The 20,343-nt window shown below is 46.0% G+C and overlaps 1 protein-coding gene across 3 annotated transcripts in view; it reads left to right on the forward strand.

Moving 5' to 3' along the window:
* The first annotated feature begins 478 nt into the window (after positions 1 to 478).
* Positions 479 to 20,343, forward strand: part of LOC117232218 (putative uncharacterized protein DDB_G0271606) — a 108,243-nt gene continuing 88,378 nt past the window's right edge. Inside the window, exons 1-2 of one of the 3 annotated variants that reach the window (XM_033491453.1) lie at positions 479 to 1,984; positions 7,444 to 7,499. In XM_033491453.1, the coding sequence (XP_033347344.1) occupies positions 7,467 to 7,499 (33 nt within the window). In that variant the 5' untranslated portion in view covers positions 479 to 1,984; positions 7,444 to 7,466. Of the gene's footprint in view, positions 1,985 to 7,443; positions 7,500 to 19,751; positions 20,337 to 20,343 lie in introns of those variants that run through there. The other 2 variants (XM_033491447.1, XM_033491449.1) reach the window with 2 other exon arrangements.

Genomic DNA, 20,343 nt, shown 5'->3' on the forward strand with positions numbered 1-20,343 from the left:
ACTCTATATTTTCTCGCCTATACCTCTCGATAGTCGATCAATCAGAGACACATGGTTCTGTATTAAGGCGTGATACAATCGCGAAAGTCGATCGTGAAAATTCGCGAAAACGAACGTTCCAAGTTACGCTTATGAACGTGGGCTTACCGTAATTCGCCTCTCTCTCTTTCTTTCTCCGGTCTTCCCCCTTTCGTGACTTAGTTGCTTCTCTTTCGTTCATTCGTCGCAAAGCCAGACTTTCTCTGTCACGTTACCCCTTCTCCGTCTTTTGTCGACGACTCCCCTCCAGGAGTCGAGCAGGTAACGTGCCAACGCCAGGCAATGGCGCCTTAGCCGCTGCACCTGGGCTAACCGTTCGCCAGGTGAGAGAGTACGATGATTGGTCGAGTCGCGCAAAACGCCGCGCTGATTGGCCGATACCACGGTTCTGCCGGTACGGAGCTTTAATCTCGTTTACCGTAGGCGCGCTGCTGCTCAGTTCAACTTACCTTAGCCGCACGGACGGTTGGCCACGCAACTCACGCCGGACATTCCACGAAACGTTGCGACGAATAGCCCCCCTCTCCCCTTCCGCCCTCTTCGTCGCACAATAGTGTTCGTCCTCGGGTTAGTGGCGTGCGTAAAATCGTGTCGATCTTGGATCGTCGCGGGTGAGATCGCTGGAAAGCAGCAGGGAAGGATCGACACGACACAACACCCGTAAGATCGCGTCGCCGCTTGTCCGTGTGTGCGTGCGCGCGCGCGAGATCCCCCTTTGGTGAATGTGTATATACCTGTACGTAGTGTGTACGAGCAAGCGGACAAGCGCGCGCGTGTATATAGCGGCTCCACTTCTTTCTCTCTTCTTCTATCTTCTTGTACCGTCTGCGTTCCGTGCCCTCGTGTTCGTGATTGGTCGGTGCGTGGCATTTTTAAAAAGTCGTCCTGCTTCTGTCCGTTATAACCTGAAAGATCCGGCAGCAGCGATGTCGCGAAATCACGAGTAAATCGATACGGCGATCCATGTCGAAATAATGTCGGTACGACGAACCGGCTGTTCCTGCCTCCGAGTTTCTCCGGTTGTTCGCGATACGACGGTACCCTTCGAGTCGTGATCAACAGTGTACCACGGGTATTCCGTTGCTTTTTCTCCCAGTGATAGCAGCGGCAAACAACAGAAGAAACCGTGCAAGGGGCACGTATGAGATTTGAGCAAGAAAGGAACGGGGGGGGGCTCTACTATTACGGTACCGACTCTCTTGCTGCCAGAATTATTCGCGGTGGCACGTTTCTCGAATCAGCGGAAAATTCAAACACATTGGAAATCCATCCTGACTCGGCAACGCTGGCGACGTAACAACGACGCTATCGTCAGTGACAGGTAGAATACGCGACACGAGAACCGGAGGAAGAAAACGAAAGGGAAGAGTGCAGTGCAAGAGAAAGAGAGGAAAAGAAAGAAGAAAGCCGCAGCATGCGCGTGTAGTTCCTTTTTCACGAGCTACCCCCGACTGACATATGCGTGTGGCGCGTAGATTCCAAAGCCAAAGATAAAGTTTCGTCGCGAATCAGAGTTCTGGAAAGCGGCTGAATTTCGAAAATAGTTTCTTGATCGCGTCTCTGCGCGTTGGAACCAAGAAGTAGAAAGAAGGGGGGGAAAGAAAACAACGGAATAAACGTCTCGGCGATTCTCTGGTCTCTCTTTAGAGGTGCGCCTACAGAGGCGTTCTTCGTACGTCGTGAATCGTTCGCGGAGTGTCGGTCGTGCTACAGTGTATTGTAGTTGTGCTGGTGCAGGGTGAGGTTAGGATCGTGTTGGAGAGAAAGGAAGCTAAAGAGAAAAGGATAGATAGGAGTGGGTAAATGATAAACTGCGATTAAGTGCAAACGAGAAGAAATATCGAAGCAAGAGGACACTGTTCGAAGAGGAGTCGCTCGCAACCTCGAGAACTGGATAACACGGGCGACTCGAGAATCGCCAAAATTTTGCCGGTTTATAAAAAAGGTGAGTACGCATGTTGATATCCGCGGTTATTGGTCCCTTGTATACACCGATAGCTTATCTTCGGCAAGTTGAATAAACGGGTGTCCAATTTCGTTAACTAATACGTCGATCTATTTTTTTCTCTTATCGTTTGTTTTTGGATCGGTTTATCGAGTTTATTCGATAAGCTACGTTTATTCGACAGCAGCGATACCGGCTGCGATTACAGCTGCGGCAAATATACGACCACTATTTTGATTGCATTACCGATTCAAAGCATAAAGCAACGCGTTAATTTGCAAAGAACCAATTTGTCGTTCGATCTTTAAGAGCCATTTACTTTTGAATGGATCCATCTCGGAAGATTATGGTCCGTAGTCTTGACAGAAGGGAGAGCAATAATAATCACTAGGACTCTTCCGTTAATAGTATTAAACGCAGTTGGATCGAAATCGTGCGATTTTTTACGTGACACGTACAGTCTTTATGTTATTCTCTAATTTCTTGTCGCGCTACGGAAGAAGAGTCAGTTTGCTCACCGTTTAACCTCAGATGTCTCGCTCCGCCTAACCTTGAAATCCCACTCGTCGCCTCTTGCGTGTTTTTAAAACACTCGGATCTTGCCTCTCGTAAGACGCGCGCATGCGCCGTACCGCTGGTCCTTTTGTGTTCTTTAAGTCGTTTCTTTCTACCTTCTTCGTACCGCGCGCCTTTTGCTCTCGAGACTTCGACAAAATTTCAATTAAAATCCCTCCTGATGTCGCTGACACTGTCGAGCTCGATTTAATCTCGAAATAGAATTTCATTTTATTCGAGAAGCCAGGCAAAGTGTAAGAATGAAAATCCGATGAATTTCATTTTACGCGATATCTTCTGCATACTTGAATTTCGCGGGCTTATCTTTCCCATGTTTTCGTTTAAACAACGTGTGACCCAAAAGATGTGCGCCATTGTTTCGAATTCAGGTAACAAAGAGTATTGTGATCGATAGAATTTCTGTAATTCGTTGAACGTTTCACGACACGAGACAAAAGATGTTTTTGTTCAACATCCATTAATATCGATCGATTCTTGACAATGACAAAAGCTAATATTTTCAAGTTATCGTGCATCGATAGTGTATATCTTTGACGGCATTGGTTTTCCCTATTGTGCGCTCACCCTACGATATCGTGTTGACAGCGTTCGGGAATGTGGATCATTGTGAGAATCATTGAAAGGAAAAAAAATCAGGTAAATCGACTATGACGAAGCTGAAAATTGCACAAGAAAATGACCAACGACTGTACAAAGATGATTCGGTATATGTGCATGTCGAGGGCGTTGTAAGACCATTCGAATTTTTTTTAGCCTCGATCGCACGTACGATTATTTCGAATACTACCAGCGTCACACTGTGACGCACCGATTTTCCATTGAGAGCCCAGCATCATAGACACGTGACGACAATCAATTTTTGTTATCTCTGTGGAAACAAATGGATCCTACGCTGAACTTGGCAAGTATAGCCGAAAATGGTCAAATCTATAACCAGCGCGTATGGTTTGAGGTTATATTATATAGTTAAAATAATTTATTAAAACAAAATATTAACTCTTCTCCTCGTGTATTCTGTGATATTACTCAGTTTTGCAATTGCTAAAATAGATAACAGATATGTAAGTAATCTTGAATATATATTATTGTCGTATAATACATAACTGTCATAAAGTAGTAAGTAAATCTTCCTATCCAGGAGATCTTTCATGAAAAACAGACGAATATTATATGATGGTTCGAGCGATGAAAGCAGATAATATGATGAAGATATCATAGATTTATTTGATACTAGTACTTTGTCAGACGATAACGATCTTAACAGGATACATTTACCAGTCATTTCTAACACAAGCGACGATTCTCTTGATGAAGGTTGTGATGATTCTCGTAACAGTGATTGGATGGAAGCAAACATTGATCCCGTTTTACATAATTTTACCGGAAAGGAAGGACTAAGAGTAAATCTTCCAAGAAATATTTCGATACTAGATGCGTTTTGTTTATTACTTGGCGATTTTGTTATGCAGAAAATTGCGAATTGGATAAATGCTCGAGCTTTGTTGTTATATCCTATACATGCATTTTCCATGTTGCAAAAAGAATGGAAACCAACTTCAGTTAAAGAAATAAAACAATCCTTAGGATTATATATTGCCATGGGCAACATTCGACCGCCTACTATTATGCACTCTATTATCAACCTCAACTTAGCAAAACAATGCCTTGAAATCTACATAAGAAAACTCTTCGTTGCCTTCGCTTCTATGACCAAATGTGTGATAAATTGTACCGCCTTCATACAATTGATCAAGTATTGCAGCATTGGATAAAAAATATAAAGGATTGCTATTATCCTGGTGAAAATTTATCGATAAACGAATCAATGTTATTATACATTCGTATTAAATATTCTTCCTTATTCTGCAAAAATACAGTGCGCAATGAAATCGGACGTGCTTTCTCTGTTGTTTATAGATTATTAAATGATTATTTGGGAAAAGGACATTTATTACATCTACATGGACAATTATTACATTAGCGTTGAACTAGCCATCTCTTTGTACAAAAATAAAACTCACGTGGTTGAGACACTAAGGAGAGATCGTAAAGATAATCTCAAGGTTGTAATTCAGCAGAAATTATAAACTGGAGAATGTATTTTCAAAAGAAAAAATAACACCTTAGTTCAAAAATGGAAAGACAAACGAGACGTATTAACAATATCCACGAAGCATAACACAGATCTAATTGAAATACCATCTTCAAGAAGAAAAGGAATAAAAGCTCGTACTGTGTTCGATTGTAACAAAAACATGTCTGGGGTTGATCGGTGCGATCAGATGACGGCATATTATTCCACGCCACGAAAAGCAATACGCCGGTATTCGAAAGTTTTCTTTCGCTTATTTAATATAGCAATTTGGAATGGGAATTGGCTGCTGAATAGAATTAATTTCTCAAAAAATGTCTTATTTACAGCTTAGAAATAATCTTGCACTAAAATTGCTTAATATCGATATCAATGTCCTTAGTCTCAATCTTAGCGGGATGTAACATTTTTCAATAAAATTAGAGAAAAGATTAAGATGCCGTGTTTGTGCGAGGAGAAAGAAATCCACTGCCACATGGTATGCATGCGAAGCATGTAAAACTAATGAGTGTGAACCAATAGGATTATGTATTAGCATATGTTTCAAAATGTTCCACGGTATATAAATTAATTACATTAATTTTAAATACACGTTTGTATAGTTAAATATGGCACATTTATTCCAGTAGAAATTTTATTTACTTTATGAATCGAATAAAATTTTCCATGTGGCCCAGCGTCACATATTTGTGACACGATTTGTGACTGAAAAACTAGATTTACATGCTCATTTACTAGGTTTTAAAACTATCCAAATAAAAACCTGTAGTATATTTTGTAGAATTCTGAAAGAAAAAGTAATGGGCTGTGGGTGGAATTTCTTCTCCGCGGCGTGATAGCGAACGTGTTAAAAAAGAAAAAATAACTCGTCCGAGTTACGTTCACGTAAATTTTTTGCTCGCCGGATCGACAAATTTCGTAGATTCTATTCGCGTGTAATTGCTTGCGTTTCGCGACTGAAAATTATACGAGCTACTAATTTCATGGTGCTGCCGCGGCGGCTGACATTTATTTAACTGTCGTATACTTTGTCTGACAATTCTCGGTGTACATTTCGACCACGGATAATAACACTTTTCCGTCTGAAATACCGCAAGAACGTTAGGAGAAAGGAAGACGGCCGCGAAGTTACGAGGATTCGTCTCAACCACAGAGGAAAGGCGTCGAAATCGAAAAAAAAAAATGCCTGAAAGAATGCAGGAAAAAACGGATAATTTTACCAGAGTCGACCAGAGTCGACTTTCGATTCAAGTCGAAAATACCGAATATACTGGATTCGTGAAAACTGGACAAAATATTATTGCGTTATTTTGCTTCGTTTTACGAGCGGTTCAGTGACTGCTCCCGCGATTACATAAGGTAATAAACACGTAACGCAGTGACCTAGAAAGCGCAGCTTTCGTCATCGTTTTCGAGTGACATAAATTGCAGCTTTAAGACCTTTTTGTCACACATTCGAGACCTTGAACGACTCAACGGTTGTCCAGGTCATCGAACTCGCTTCTACATGCAGACCTAAGGCAACTATCGCTATTCGAATGGTTCGATTCGCCGTAAGAGAACGTGTTATTAGCAAAAGCCAGCGTGATTAGGCCATTCGTAGCGGAATCACGCGCGCGCCGCACTCTCGGAGGAGAAAGATCGGCTCGGCCAACGGAGCAAAGTTGAAGTTTTCTCGGAAATCCTTTGGCACCACTTACGCCATTGCTCGTGCCGCACGGTTACCTCGAAGCTAATTACGTTCGGTTAAATTTCATTTGGGAAGGAAAAGTTGCGGGCCCGAGCCACCTACCTTTCGCTTGTGCCTCGTAAACGAAAAGAAGACGTTGATTGTTTCGACGAAGCTGCGCGTGGAACCCGTGGCTGTTCGATCGCGTCGATATCGATCGCGATCACTGAAAAATCTTGACGCGCCTAATGAAATCTTCATGAACGTTATACCGTTCTATCGGTCGCGGCTCGTGCCTCGGACTAATTTTCTCCGCGTCGGTTCAATTTTCTATTAATTAACTGGCCGTTCCAACCTTCCTCGTTTGGCTGAATTTTAACCATGCGTTTCCGTGTTTTATTACGTGTTAGCGCGACGGCGCTGGTCATTGCACTCTGGTCGCGCTAATTGAACGTTTCGTTATCGCGACTCGATCTCGTCTACGCTCGGATTCGATACGAAGAAGGTAAACGGCGCGTATTGAATTTGAAAATCGCAAGACGCAAAGAACAAAGAAGAAACGGGGAAGATATGGCGCTTCCTGGATAGCTCGTTGCTCCCGCGATCCGATTCATTCACACGCGTTCCCGTAGAGCTACTGGTTGCGCAATCTTCTCCGTTGCAAAACTTTTACTAGACGACTCAGCGTCTCTGAATAATTCATCGGAGGAAAAATGTATCGAGCAATTGCGAACGTTTAATCGAGTACAATTTCTCGCTTCGATTGCGTTCATTGCTGTTAAACGGTGACTATACGCAAGAGCGGAAGTCGGTACAGATAACACGAACGACCGAGCCAGATTCCCTGAAAAGCGGTAACAAAGTCGAATGATATTCACGCGAGTGGTCGATCGGCTCGCGACTCCAGTTTACGCACTCGTGCCACTTCCGTCTAGCGTGCTCGTCGACCACTCGAGTGTGACGATTGGCCTGAATCCTTGCGAATACGAGTAAGAACGAGAGATACGCGGCGGTACGGTCCGTCTTTGTGAGAGTTTACGACGCGAGTTATCGAAGCGCGATCGTTTTACGCCAATTATGCAACTATCCGATTTTCATAATGTCTTGCATTTCCGTTTTCAGGGGGACGCACGGACAGAGATGGCATGAGGGACGGTTCCGGCAACGTTGCCGAGGTGGTAAGTGTTCTTTCTCTCTTCTTTCTATTCTCATTTGCATATCGAATATATATATATGGAATTTGTAAATGTTTCTCCAATTACGCAACGAGTCGTACGTGTTGTTAACCGAACGGTACATATACATATATAGCTGTTACGTGCTACGTAACTTTACTGAAATAGGGCAAAAGTCTTGAAGGAAACGGAAACGATTCCCTTCCTTTTGTCTTCGTTCCTAAGAAAATGGATTCCAAACATACTTCCGGGATGCACATACTCGACCAAGCCTCGACCTCGCGGATATCCCTTACGGTACTCGTGTCACCCCCCTCTTGAAACTTCTCAACAACCCTTTTCCTCGAAGAGAGTATACGATAAACACGGTCTTAGATAGTTTCACCGAGGAGCACGTGAATTTCACGAATGAACGCCGTCATCGACCCTTCGGCTTACACAGGTTTAAGATAAGGTGGCGAAAAAGTGGGAAGGTGATAGGTGTTTTCAGTTTACGCTCGAAGGTAAAAACCAGCGTTTCTCCTAGTTTCCTTGCATTCGGGCGTTTACCCGATGTCGAGTTCCTCGGACCTTTGTGAGCGTGAATAGGGCTTCTTTCGAGCCGACGTGCCGTAGGAAACAGCGAGTAGGTACGCAAAGTATTTTCGAAAGGCTCGAGGCTGTTGGCGCCAGGAAGTAGGCTACCGGGTTAATACTTGACAGGGAGAGCCGGAGAAAAGCACGAACCGTGAGAAGAACGTAGAAAAACTAAGGAGAAATTTCACCATCTTTAACACGCTGCTCCATAATTAGCCAGAGTGTGTTGCCCCGATACGTATCGATCGTTCGAGATAATTGCTTTGCATTCGATCGAGGTACAGGCGAGTAAAGTTAAACGAAATATCGGCGTGAAGCGAGATAAGTAAAGTAAAATACACCATCGAGATCGCATCGGCTAATAGCGGCCATTGCCGAAACAAAAACGTATAATGGAGCGTACGATAGCCAGGCGCGCCGGTTGAATCGATGAAAGCATAGTACATATATACCTGTTTCCTCGTTGCCTGACCTTGGAGAGATCAGGTGAAAAGTATACCGGATTGCATGGAAGGGGAACGTTCAGGTTCAATATACTTGGTGGATGAGTGTCACCCAGATCCACAGTGTGCCAGCCTTGTGTAAAATGGGAGAAATTATGCGAGCCGTGAGGTCACCTACGAATCAATTACGAGGTCGTGGAATCCAGATACTCGTTCGTCGTCGAACTTGCCGATTGTTCTTCTTTCGCACGATCTCTGGTATCTGTTCTAACGCGTGATTTAAGTTGGAAAGTGGACCGAAGAATGGCACGTGCCACGGCAGTTTCATAGTCCCTCGTCACCTTGGAACTTTAACACGATTCTAGCCTCGAGAAACTTGTTCCCTGGAATAAAACGTGCAAAATAGCTGGTCTCGGCATAACTCGACACCCAAACGTCCAGCATTTTTACCCTCTCGCTTCAAAAGAACCGTCGTCTTTCTTGCTACGCCTACGGTTTTTGCGCGGTGTCACGATTTACGCAACCTACGAATAGACAAGGCGATATTTATACGGGAAACCAAAAGTTTCTTCAACGTGATCACGATCGCCTGAAACGTTTAATCGACGAAGAAACTTGAACATTGTTGAAGTAAGTTATTCGAAAACGCAGTTTACATGGCGGTTACACCCTCTGCTTCCTCTCCTGATTCAATCGTTCAACTAACATTGATCTTCCGCGCGGTTCTATCCTAATTAAAACGAGGCATTCCATTGACCAAACTTCGCTGGCTCGATCGATAGATCTTTGCTCCGTAACCGTTTCGCTTTTATAGCGCATAGTTTATCAAAAAGTGAGGTTGCACGATGGCGAATAATTGGGACACGAATTCCACGGGTTTTTGATAGCCATCGAATCGATTACAAGCGAGATCCGCGAGGTCGCTTTGAATTACCAAGTTGTCCGAACGAAATTGCGACAATCGTCACGGTAAACATAGCAGACTCTCGCGAACTGCTATTTCGACGGACGTGTACGTTCTCGCATATTTATCGCTGGTTCTGTATTTATTTTTACACGATCCGCTATCCGCCCCGTTCGTCGTTCCCGTTTCAGCTGGCGATTAAATATCGCGACAATGTTTGACTTTGCTCGCGTCAGCTGATCGGATTAATAAAACGTCACATACGGTGACAACGCCTCTGTTTCGTGCCTTTGTACGATCTTATCGTACGTGAAAAAATATTTCTCTGACATCGCAGTGTATCGCTTTGCGAAATCTTGCGTAAAAAAATTTCGTCACCGTACACGTACGATAATAATTTGTCTGTGTTTTAATGGTCGCGTGTTATGACAATTCCATACACTCGACGCTCGATAGAGAACGAGAGATCGATCGAACGGTGCTAAATTAATTATCGGCTCCCTTTTGTGGCGACGTCGTACAAGCGACCAACGGTCCTGCAAATGTTAAACTCGGATGTAATTGCTATTTCTACAACCGAATGGATCGGCCAGGGAAATTCTCGATCGCAGAATTTCACGGCCATTTCGCAACTGGTCTGCGCGAGACACGCGGTACGTTCGCGTCGTCGTGCGAATCCTGTAGGCCATCGGTGATTTTCGTTCTCGATTTTGATCAAATGCTTCTGATATCGAACGTAAACGCGTAATGGACGTGTGAAAATTGCCACGTAGATTGCACGTTTGCAGATATTATGGAGGGGAATTCGCGGCGATATTCTGCCGCGATCGAGTAATTAATGGGGCGATAATATCGGAATCAATTGGCGATGTAGACAGATTGAAACGATGGAAAAGCAGCGCGTGTGTGCACGCGCGTGATCTTTCACTGGGATTAGTATGATTTCGCTGGCGAAATGGGATTCGTTGTTTTCGCTGAAAATTGAGAAAATTACAGGTTGCGACATCCCGTGCGTGTATTTTAAGCTTTAAATGGAATCGCAATTGGATTTCCTCGTTTCGAAACGAAAGGTGACAGTCGGTGGAAACGCAAGAGAAAAAGCGTTTGGAATAATGGAAGGATGGCGGTTGTTTCACAGAGTTTCAACAATCGGTAAAACACGAATGAAAGATCGGTCGGAGGGCGGGGGGGGGGCACCGACAAACAACGAAATTACCAACGAACAGTTAGACAATGAATGCTTTAATTAACCCCTATATAAATTGACGGTGCTGCATTGTTTGAATCGGGCAAATAATACGCGCGAGAACCCGCAATGACAGGATAGGTTGCAGCGAACCACGCAAATGATATATGACCGCACCACGTATCTAGCGTGTCTGCTCTATGCTTGACCCACTGTTTTGCGTCGATCTTGACAAATGACGTCTGCGTCGATGCTAAACGCATAACGCAGACATCCGTCGGCCATGTATCATCGTTTCTGTAGCATCATTGAAAACCGGCGAACAACCGAGATTTATTGACTCTTTGACCGGCCGACGTTGGCCGAGTAACACGCTATATAGAACGAGTTTCTTCTCTGCCTAGCAGTTTAAATATCGCGCGTCGTTAAATATAGTCATTCAGAAGCACGAATCTCGACGCTCTATCGGTTGGCTGTTGTCAAGACGTTCGATCGATTCAACGTACCGCCGACCATATTCTTGGTGTCACGAGCAAGTTTCTCAAACGCTAGGCTGTTTCCTCCGGTGCGAACAATGTTCACGTCGCGAAAATCGTTCCTCGTTGGCAGACCATTATAAAATGGCGTGGATGTTGACGTTAGGACGACAGCTATCGAACGTTACCTCGGGGACAACTCGCGTTTACACGCGAAAGCGTTCGCACGTGCTGCTATTTCTTCCCTGCTACGTGTCGTTGACGGATAGAAGGGAGTCGATACGTGTCGTTCCCATGCAACGAATACGTTACGCACGTCGTACGTATGCACGCTTTTACTACCACATCTTCCGTGAGTTTCCAGTTACGAGAACTAGATTCCCGGCCCTTGGACAAATTCCAGCTCGCACCTCTGTTTGACTTCCAGTAGCGAAGAACAACAGTTGTTTCGAAGAAACGCGCCTCTTCGATTTTACTTCTGGAAACCGTGTCGTTTACCGACCCTTCCTAACGCCTCATTCCACCCCATTCTTATACAGCTTTACACTCTCATAGCGGAGAGCCGCTTATCCCGAGAATGCCGTATTTATCGTTCACTTTGTTACGTACGGTTTGCGTATCTCTGGTTGTTTGTTTGCGTTTATCCATTCTTTTTTTACTTGCGTGTAATACTTTGCCGGGTTCGTATAAAATATTAAACGAGCTGCAGGGTATACGTTCAGAGTGCAAGGACACCGCGAGCCATTTGCGAGCAAATATTCGTCGTCCTCGCTAGTGGAAAAGATGGTGCGTGTATGCCGGTCGAGGAGTACGTAATTAGCTTTCAAAGGGACTTAAACTCAGCTCGTAGTGCGGCTTCTTCTCCGAACGAAAAGGGTTATTATAAATTCCCATTGATTAGAACGGCTGTAAACGGGTTTATGACGTACAAACGAGGGGACACGACCTCGTGGTCGAAGAAAAGAAAGATTTACGACATCGATAGTCGGCGTTGCGCTCGCATAGTGGCGCGTACGGCATGCAGCTGTTTCTTTTGACGGAAGTCGAGCACGTTCCGCGAACCTAGCACCGCTTCGAAGAGGCCAGTGTCGTGGCCGCAGCGTCGAACGCCTTCCACCACGAACATCTCGTGCACGTGAGCGCTCGCTAACGGTAGTACAAGATCTACGATAGTCCTCTTCCCCTTCCGTCCTCTGCGGTTTCGTTTCTTGCGGCCCCCTTCCTTCTTGGCCGACCAATCACGAAAATTCTCGGCGATCGATCGTTAGATCTTGCGCGAATTTCCTCCATAAATCGCGTGCAATTTCGAATTTGGTTGCTTCCTCTCATTCCAAATCGCTATCTCTTTGAACAAACGATGGCGAGGACGATAGAAGTTGGGGGAACCGATTTTTCTTGCCGTGTTTCTCCATAACGCTCGTATTTGCCACGTTTCGTTCCACCGCCGTCCATCGTTCTGCAAATTCATTGTCCAAATCGCGACGATGTTCCGTGTCGTCGCTTGCTGAGAAATCGCTCGAAATTTTTTTCTAGGTTCGTCCCTGAGGAAACGAACGCGATTTAAACGTCCTGTAAAATACTTGCGCGACAACAGCCACGGTAACAGCGTAGGGGTTGCGATACAGGAAACGCGAATGGGGTGACCGGTTGTATCCCCTTTGCTCGCGTCACTTTAGAGTCCTCGTTCGATCGGATGCGCTCAGACGGTTTTCGCTCTGGGCACTTTTAAGGCGTCCTTTCTAAGTACCTTTTATTCGATGTCGCGAACTTTCAGGCGCTCTTTCCTTGGACTGAAGATACGAGCTTCTTGAAACGTCGCTGACGTCTATAAAATTCTTACGACGTCGCCACGGGACTATTATCTTTACCGACTTTTTCCTTCAAATACTTCCCTTTCAATTTATCTTTCAAACTAGTATTCCGCACCCGACATTCATTTCCGCTCTATCGTACGGTCTTCGGAGAATCTGCGTAATGGTAACTTCATTCAGAACTACGAGTAGAACAATTACGGTAGCTAGACGGTTGGTCTACGTTTCTCCATCAAGCCCGTATAAATCATAATTAGCGGGAAGCTCGTAATTTAATCTCGCGTACCGGGTGATGAATGACAACAGATGTCGACAAGGACCACGAGCGTTATCGTTGCTCAATTAGGCGGCGCGGGCTAGGAGCGCAGGCTCAACCCACATGCTTTCCCGCACCTTTGACCTCTTTCGTTTCACCTCTATTCTCCATCCTCTGTTCGTTTCTCTGTTCCTCTTTCTGCTCTCTAATCAGCTTTCTCGAGGCGACTCCTGGGGAATTTGTTGCGAATTCACCGATTCCTCGTGCGTATCAAAATTCCACGCCCGTCCTGGTATCTTGCCGCGCGTAAAATCGAGACGAATTTCCACACTCGAAGCGTTCTAAGACGAGCGAGTCTGAGCGAGATGTCGCTGGTACAATGTCGGTAAATGGACGCGTGTATGTCGTATCATTGCGTGCGGTACAAAGCGCCGTAGCCGAGTATTGCGCTCGTTTTACAATCTTCGAACCAGCGACCAGGTGGGCGATTTGGAATTAAATGGCTCTCTTAGAAATAGTTTCTCCTCGTGGAGAATATTCTTTTGTTTCCTATGAGCAACGACCGCGAAATCGTAGAAGAATCGTAAAGGAAGATTCGCTGCGTTAACAGGAAGCGGAAGCGGTCCAAGGCAGGTTTCTTTTAATTAAGCGTTTCTCCGGCGTTATTTTCACTCGTATTTTCCTGCGTGATTATGCGAGGATTCCTCGCATCACCGGTTTTATTTGTCGTTCTTAGAACATGGAATTACCTTTTCTCTCCTCGTGTCTACTTTCGGAACGCTCTGCGCGCTTCCAGACTAACGAAGCGTGCCTGCCCAAAAAGGATCGCACGTACACGCTGAAATACGTGGCGAGCTAACGCGTTTGCACGGCCATTCCTGCGTGTGTACGAGCGAGTAAATTGCGCGAAAGTTGTACGGCGTGAACACAAGCGGGATTTAAAGCGGGATAACACGTAAGAAACGCGATGAAGCTGCATGTAGAGCGTAGAAAGTTGAGACTGTATATCGTCCCGTGGCAGAAACAGGAGAGCAAAGTGCAAAGTGCACGGACTCGTCGAGAGAAAGAGGGGAAGGTCGATGGTAGGCGAAGGAAGAAGGGAGAACCCGCCAAGGGTTCCTCTGTCATTGACTCTCTGCGTTTCATCGTCCGGCCTGAAAGCCTTCCTTGTCCTCGGCTACAGTGCCTTTCAGAATAGGCTGACACTATCCAGAAGCTGGCTCGCTGGATGAAAAAGCCGGCAGATCTCGTTGTCGGCGTAGTTTTGTACCAATGGTTTCAACGATCTTGACTGTTCGAAGAAAAGGAAAAACCGCTTATCGTGTCTACTTGAAATCCAGACTTTGACTAATCGAGGGTTCTAGTAGCTGTAACGTTCTTCGGTCGGATCATAGCGAAGTCAAAATCGACGAACCTCGTTTTTCTATCGTGTTCTGGTTGTGTCGAACAAATCGGATCTTTCGATCATCGCCCCCATTTTTTATCCCACAGACACGCTGCGGAGGGACAAAAAGTAGTAGAATTTCGAAATAACAGAGCTCGTAAAACTCGATTCAGCAGCTAGCACAGGCAACAGCTTTGGGAAATTTATGCCACCCCGGAGTAAGAACTCGGCTGTTGGAAACGACGTCGGACGAGGATGATCGCGCTATATACCGGCGGAATACGAAGTGGAATTTCGCCGTTAATGATAACAGAAACAGAGTCGGCGGAGTTTCGTGATGTCAGTCAGTCGCAGAGAGGCTACTCTTACCGAACCTGGCTTTCGTGGCACGGCTGCTGCATTCGGTTTTGAGCGTACCCACACGTGCTATAATGCACGCCGTGTGCCGATACCAGCTCGAGATAAAGTACTAGGAAACGAGCGTGCATAGGCAGAGAACCGACGCGCAACAACCCGGCGTCGTGCATCGCGATCGCCATAACGTGTATCGCTCGTTTCAAAGCTTTCCATGCACGGTATTGCACCGCGCTCGTTCCATACGAAGAAAGGTGAACGATCGTGCCATTCGACGATCAAAAACTTGCCGAAATTGGTAACGCGAACGCTGTTTCGAACAGATACGCTAGATTTCATTATGAACACGATTTATATCGCTTTAAACGAGATACATTTCGTCACCCTTCTATCTCTTTTTATAAAAAAAAATGTAGTTAATCGATTCGCGTATGTCTCATTGGTATAAGGAATGCGTGATAATATAACGAAAATTCTACTTAGACAGCAACGAACGTTTAGTACTTTCAAGCCCACGCGATAATATGAAACTTCATGAGTTTTAAATTCAGCTTTCTCGATTTACAAACTGGCAGAGATGCGACAGAGTGAAGAGCTGGAACGAGGATTTAGCGCAGAGTTGCCTTTCGAAAACTCGAAACTCGAGACAGTGTTGGCAACATCACCGCTTTTTTCTACTTTTCGATATACAGAACTTCTTTTTTTTTTTATTTATTAATATTTACAATCAATTCTCGCATATACAGAACTGACACATTTCTCTTCCTCGGTAGGGTCCGTAAAAATATAAATTTGCTTAAACTACCACAGTCTACTTACAACCGTATGGCTTCTTTGTATCGTATTATTCTCGCTGTAAATTATTTCCCAGCGATCGACGAAATCTCGCTTTTGCTGGGAAAAAGGGGGCCGATTACGTCGAATAAATTCCGATCGTAGAACGCATTCCTTCTCCTTCGCAAGTAACGGGGCCACGACCTGCGAAGAGGCCCTTTCGCGGCTCGTCGAATCCGCTTTGTAATGAAATTATACCGGTTCTCGTCGATCGGCAAATTACGGGCTAGATATTGGCCGATGTACACCTACCAACTTGATAACGCGGATATCCGTCTACGTTACAAATCGGAGGTCCGACGCGCGCCTCGCACCTACGTTAAGCAGATTACCCGCGCGTCGATGAATATGTATGAGCGTGGCGCATACACGGAGCCGAGAGACCCGGTGATCCGTGTCACGCAGAAGAGAGAGAACGGTGGGCGTGCGCGTATCGCACGCACGTGGCCACGTACACGCGCACGCATCCACCTACGTGAGTACACACGCACGCACGCGTCTGTGTACGAGCGAAAGCGTGGGTGGAGAATGGACTGGCGAGGAGTTAGCGCGAATAGACAACGACGAACGTTCCATCGCGAAACTGTGTCGCTCCGGGATACCAGATTTCAGATTCGAAACGGGTTTCGAATGAAGACACGCCGACTGTAAGATTAGTAATACGCGATAATTAACTCGTTAACCTGTAGACAAGAGAATTAAGCGTTTTAATCTATGCGACGATGCGTTCATTCTTCTCTCGCATCTCCGTCATTGCAGGTAGCTTGCTACGGGAAAAGAAATTCTAATTTTAATTCTAATTTAAAGCTTGGTTATTATTAACGGATACGAATATATAAATCGTGTAGTGGTACAATAACGATAAATCAATGAACAAAAGGAACATTCGTGCAGTACGTTGTATGAAACTTTTGGTAATTTCGTTAGCGCTGTAACGAGACACGATAAACGCGTGTCTGCATCGATGGTAACAATGAAATTTCAAAATGTCTCGTACTTCACAACGCAATATATTCGTACAAATAATCTACATATAAGTTCTATACTTTCGCGAGCCACCGTAATTCTATGCGGGAAATTTCCTACTACGCACGATGACAAATAGAAGATGGAAAGATTGGACTCGCTGTGGACGCTTCCCCCTTTCACCTCCCAGGGAAAAATAATTGCGGTAATCAAAGCCGGGTCGCGTTACCGATATCCATCCTCCTCTACAGGCGCGTGCATGGAGCGATCAACGCTTGGTCGGTATCGTGTTAAAGCCAGGCTGCTCGACCCGGCGACCGGACAATCGCGTAGCGTGTACGCGCACGAATAGAGTCGTACGCGCGCGGAGAGAGGATTAGCGAGAGAGCGTGGGTGGAGCATGGCAATGGGAGCAACGGTGGACTTGTTAGCGCGAATACATCGTCAGGAATAAAGCGTGTCGCATGTATATACGTCTAAATATAAAGTCGGTGGAGCCGGTGGAGAAGAGGCGCGAGTGCCACGGATCCCTGGCGAAAGAGCGGTGTAACCACCTAGTCAAAACACGCCTGTTGTGTCGCTCGGAGAACCCGCGAGGCGACGTCGCAACAGCGACTGCAGCTGTAGTTGCAGTCCGCTGCAGCTGAGTCCGATTCCAGACCGCCCTCTTCTCCGTGCTCTTCGCGAATACGTCGTTCGAGTTTCTCTCGTCGATTATGTTACAGTTTCGTGTCGTTTAGTGGGTGCGTCGATGTCTAGTGAAATCGATACCACCGTGCAGGATCGATAGTGGAAGCGGAAGAGAAATTGTGAAAACGGTGAATTTATTAAAAAAAAAAAAAAAGTAAGAAACTTCGAATTTTCAATGCTAATACGTCGATGGCATTCGCTCCTTCTCGTTTTACATCTCGATCGTTCGTCTACGTCTTACGCGAACGCGTTTATATTTACATTCAATGACACGCGTCTAGTACCCCGGTGATTACCAAAATACGTATCTCGAAGAAGTCGTGGACGAAGTGGATATTCGCGAGATTCGCGATACCACCGACCAGTGGTTAAAATTCGCTCGCAGTCGCGTGTCGCCGGGATTACGCGATTGGAAAAGTTGAAAACGAAAGGTTATTGGAAGTTTCGAAGCGGCAGCGTGTCGCGTCAGAGAAATATAATTAGCCGTGCTTTTGAGACGCGACTGGAAAGCAGGCTGTCCATTTTACGACGACCTTGGCTGTGAGGAATCGTAAAAACCGACGTGGAACGCGCTATGCTCTCTGTATCGCGCTATTTTCGGGCGGATAGCGAACCACTCGCGCGTAAGTGGCGGGCGAGATCGAACGGGGACGCGATACTCAGATATTTTACGACCGAGTCCATCCATTGACGTGGAAGTTTGTTTCGCCAACTTGGTTGCAGAGCGTCCATCCGTACTGGCGTTAATTAATTTATCGTTCAAAAGGGAATCGAGTCAACGGAGAAGACGCTTTCGAGCGATCGGCGTTGTCCGTTTACCAGAAGCGTAGGCCCCGAACGAAGCTTCGCTCGAGCGTGTTAACGGCAATTATCGTTCCTTCCCGGTAATCAGAAGGGTGGCGCAACAAAAATCGGCTGACGTAGACCGATGAAACTGCATCGAGATTCCTCGACTCGTAACGGTGTTGTGCGTAAACAGGTAGCTCTTCTGGCCTCGTCTACTGGTTCTAGATTCACAGGAAACGCCTTAGAACTGTTACATGTTACATTCTACTGCGGAATACTCGTCGTGATGATCTCCGCGCGTCCTATATCCGTTCTTTCGTTTCTTCTTCCACAGACTAGATTTCCTGGGGTTCTTGCATATAAAATTTATACCGTTCGTTAGCATAGGAAGGAAGGATTTTACGATCGTGGATAGTTTCGCTCGCTTTACGAGGAAACAGGGATCGCCTGTCTCAGTTGGTCTCAGTCTACAGGTTGGAGAAATCCCGTAAATACCGAGGGTCCGGTATCGTCACCATCTACGATCCTCCCGTAATTAATTATTCTCGTCGAGTCGCGGGGCATTTAAACGAACGAGGCCGGAGGCCCGTGAGAGGAAAGCGTAATCGGTTAAAAATTGTGCCGTCCCAGAAACCGAGGGCCAACAATCTGGACGAGTCCGCTCGCGAGAGAGAGAGAGACAGAACAATAGCTCGGTTGATGACGATCAAACGTTCTCGTTGTTCCGCGTTCGTTAAAAGAGAGAACCGGCCTTCTCTTTCCGGGATCGACGCGACGTATCGCGCTTATTACGAATTAAACGAAAAAGAGGTTAATTCCGTGGCGGCTAAAACGGTCGATTCGAGCGGCTATTTTCAGCTGGAAACGTGACACTTCATTCATAATCCTCGACCGTGTAAGCTCGCCAGCCGACACCTAATTAAATCTGAATTTCCTCTTGCACTTGTTCGAGCGAACAACTTCCTCGTTGCTACTCGAGAACAAGACGCGACGCCGACCCCCTTTCCACTCCGATGCAAATTTTATTTACCTAGTAAAACTTGTTATTCCGTATTTGCATCGTGCCATTGAACTATACCGTATACATAGAGAAGCGTATTTGCTACTGTACATCGGCAAAATGACACTAGAGGATACTTCATCGACGCGTGATCGATGATAGTCATCGTGGCACATCGTAGCAACGAAAGGATTTCGCAAGCGAGTGTCAAGGGAACGAAGGACTAAGTGGAAACGCGTGTTTCCGTCCCCGTTCGGCTGCCCTTTCGCCCTTAATCCCGCCAGCCCGTTTCCACGACAGCACGTAACTGAGTCGGTAAATCAACCGGGTATTCCTTTCTTGGTCCTTCATCCACCGAGTGCAGGTTGGTTCGCGATTCCGGCATTAACTTTAACGCAGCCGGATTAAAACCTTTACCGTATGTCGCGAGGATCACAGTTTCCCCTTTATGCGGCGTCGCGAATGGAGAACGTCGTTAAATGTTACTAACCGCTCGTTGGCCGGACGTTGCTCGATTCTCATCTGTCGACGATATTCTCCTTACCGATTCTGTTCCTGCGAAACAATTTCGCAAGGTGGACTTGCTCAGATTTTTGACGAATCGTTCGCTTGTCGTTTGTCTAATCAGTAGTGGGCGTTACAGATAGATCCGCGGTTAAACACATACTTTCGCTGTGACTTGGTATTTCAATTGTTTTCTGGCAAAAGCTTTTAAATCTTGTTCGTGGAACGAACGATCCTAATGATTTGCGCGCGTAGGACTCGGGTCGAAAATATTTAACCGACCGTGTCGAATGTTGACCCTAATCGCGACCGAACCAGATCGGACCCGGCAATTTGTGTCCTGTGCTCGGTTAGCCATGCGAGGATTGTGACTGTGCGCGAGCACTTCGTGGTACGATTCTACTTACCGAAGAACGAGCTGGAGATGGAGCGTGCCATTTCTACGGACGACAGTTGCGCGAAGAGGCTGTCGACGATCACGGAATACTCGGAGCCTGGGATCGACAGCGACGATAACGATCGCGAGGAACGCCGCGAGGAGGAGTCAGCGATTCCCAGAGGCGATTCCGAGCAAAGGCTCGAGGAGCAGGCGACAGCCGTCAAGTACTTCCTCGTGGACGACTCGCCGATGGCGAAGTTCAGTCGCAGCATCAAGTGGATCTACAAGAAAGTGAGTC

The sequence above is a fragment of the Bombus vosnesenskii genome, unplaced genomic scaffold (genome assembly GCF_011952255.1).
Source record: "Bombus vosnesenskii isolate JDL3184/JDL3185 unplaced genomic scaffold, Bvos_JDL3184-5_v1.1 scf7180000013285, whole genome shotgun sequence".
Lineage (NCBI taxonomy): Eukaryota > Metazoa > Arthropoda > Insecta > Hymenoptera > Apidae > Bombus > Bombus vosnesenskii.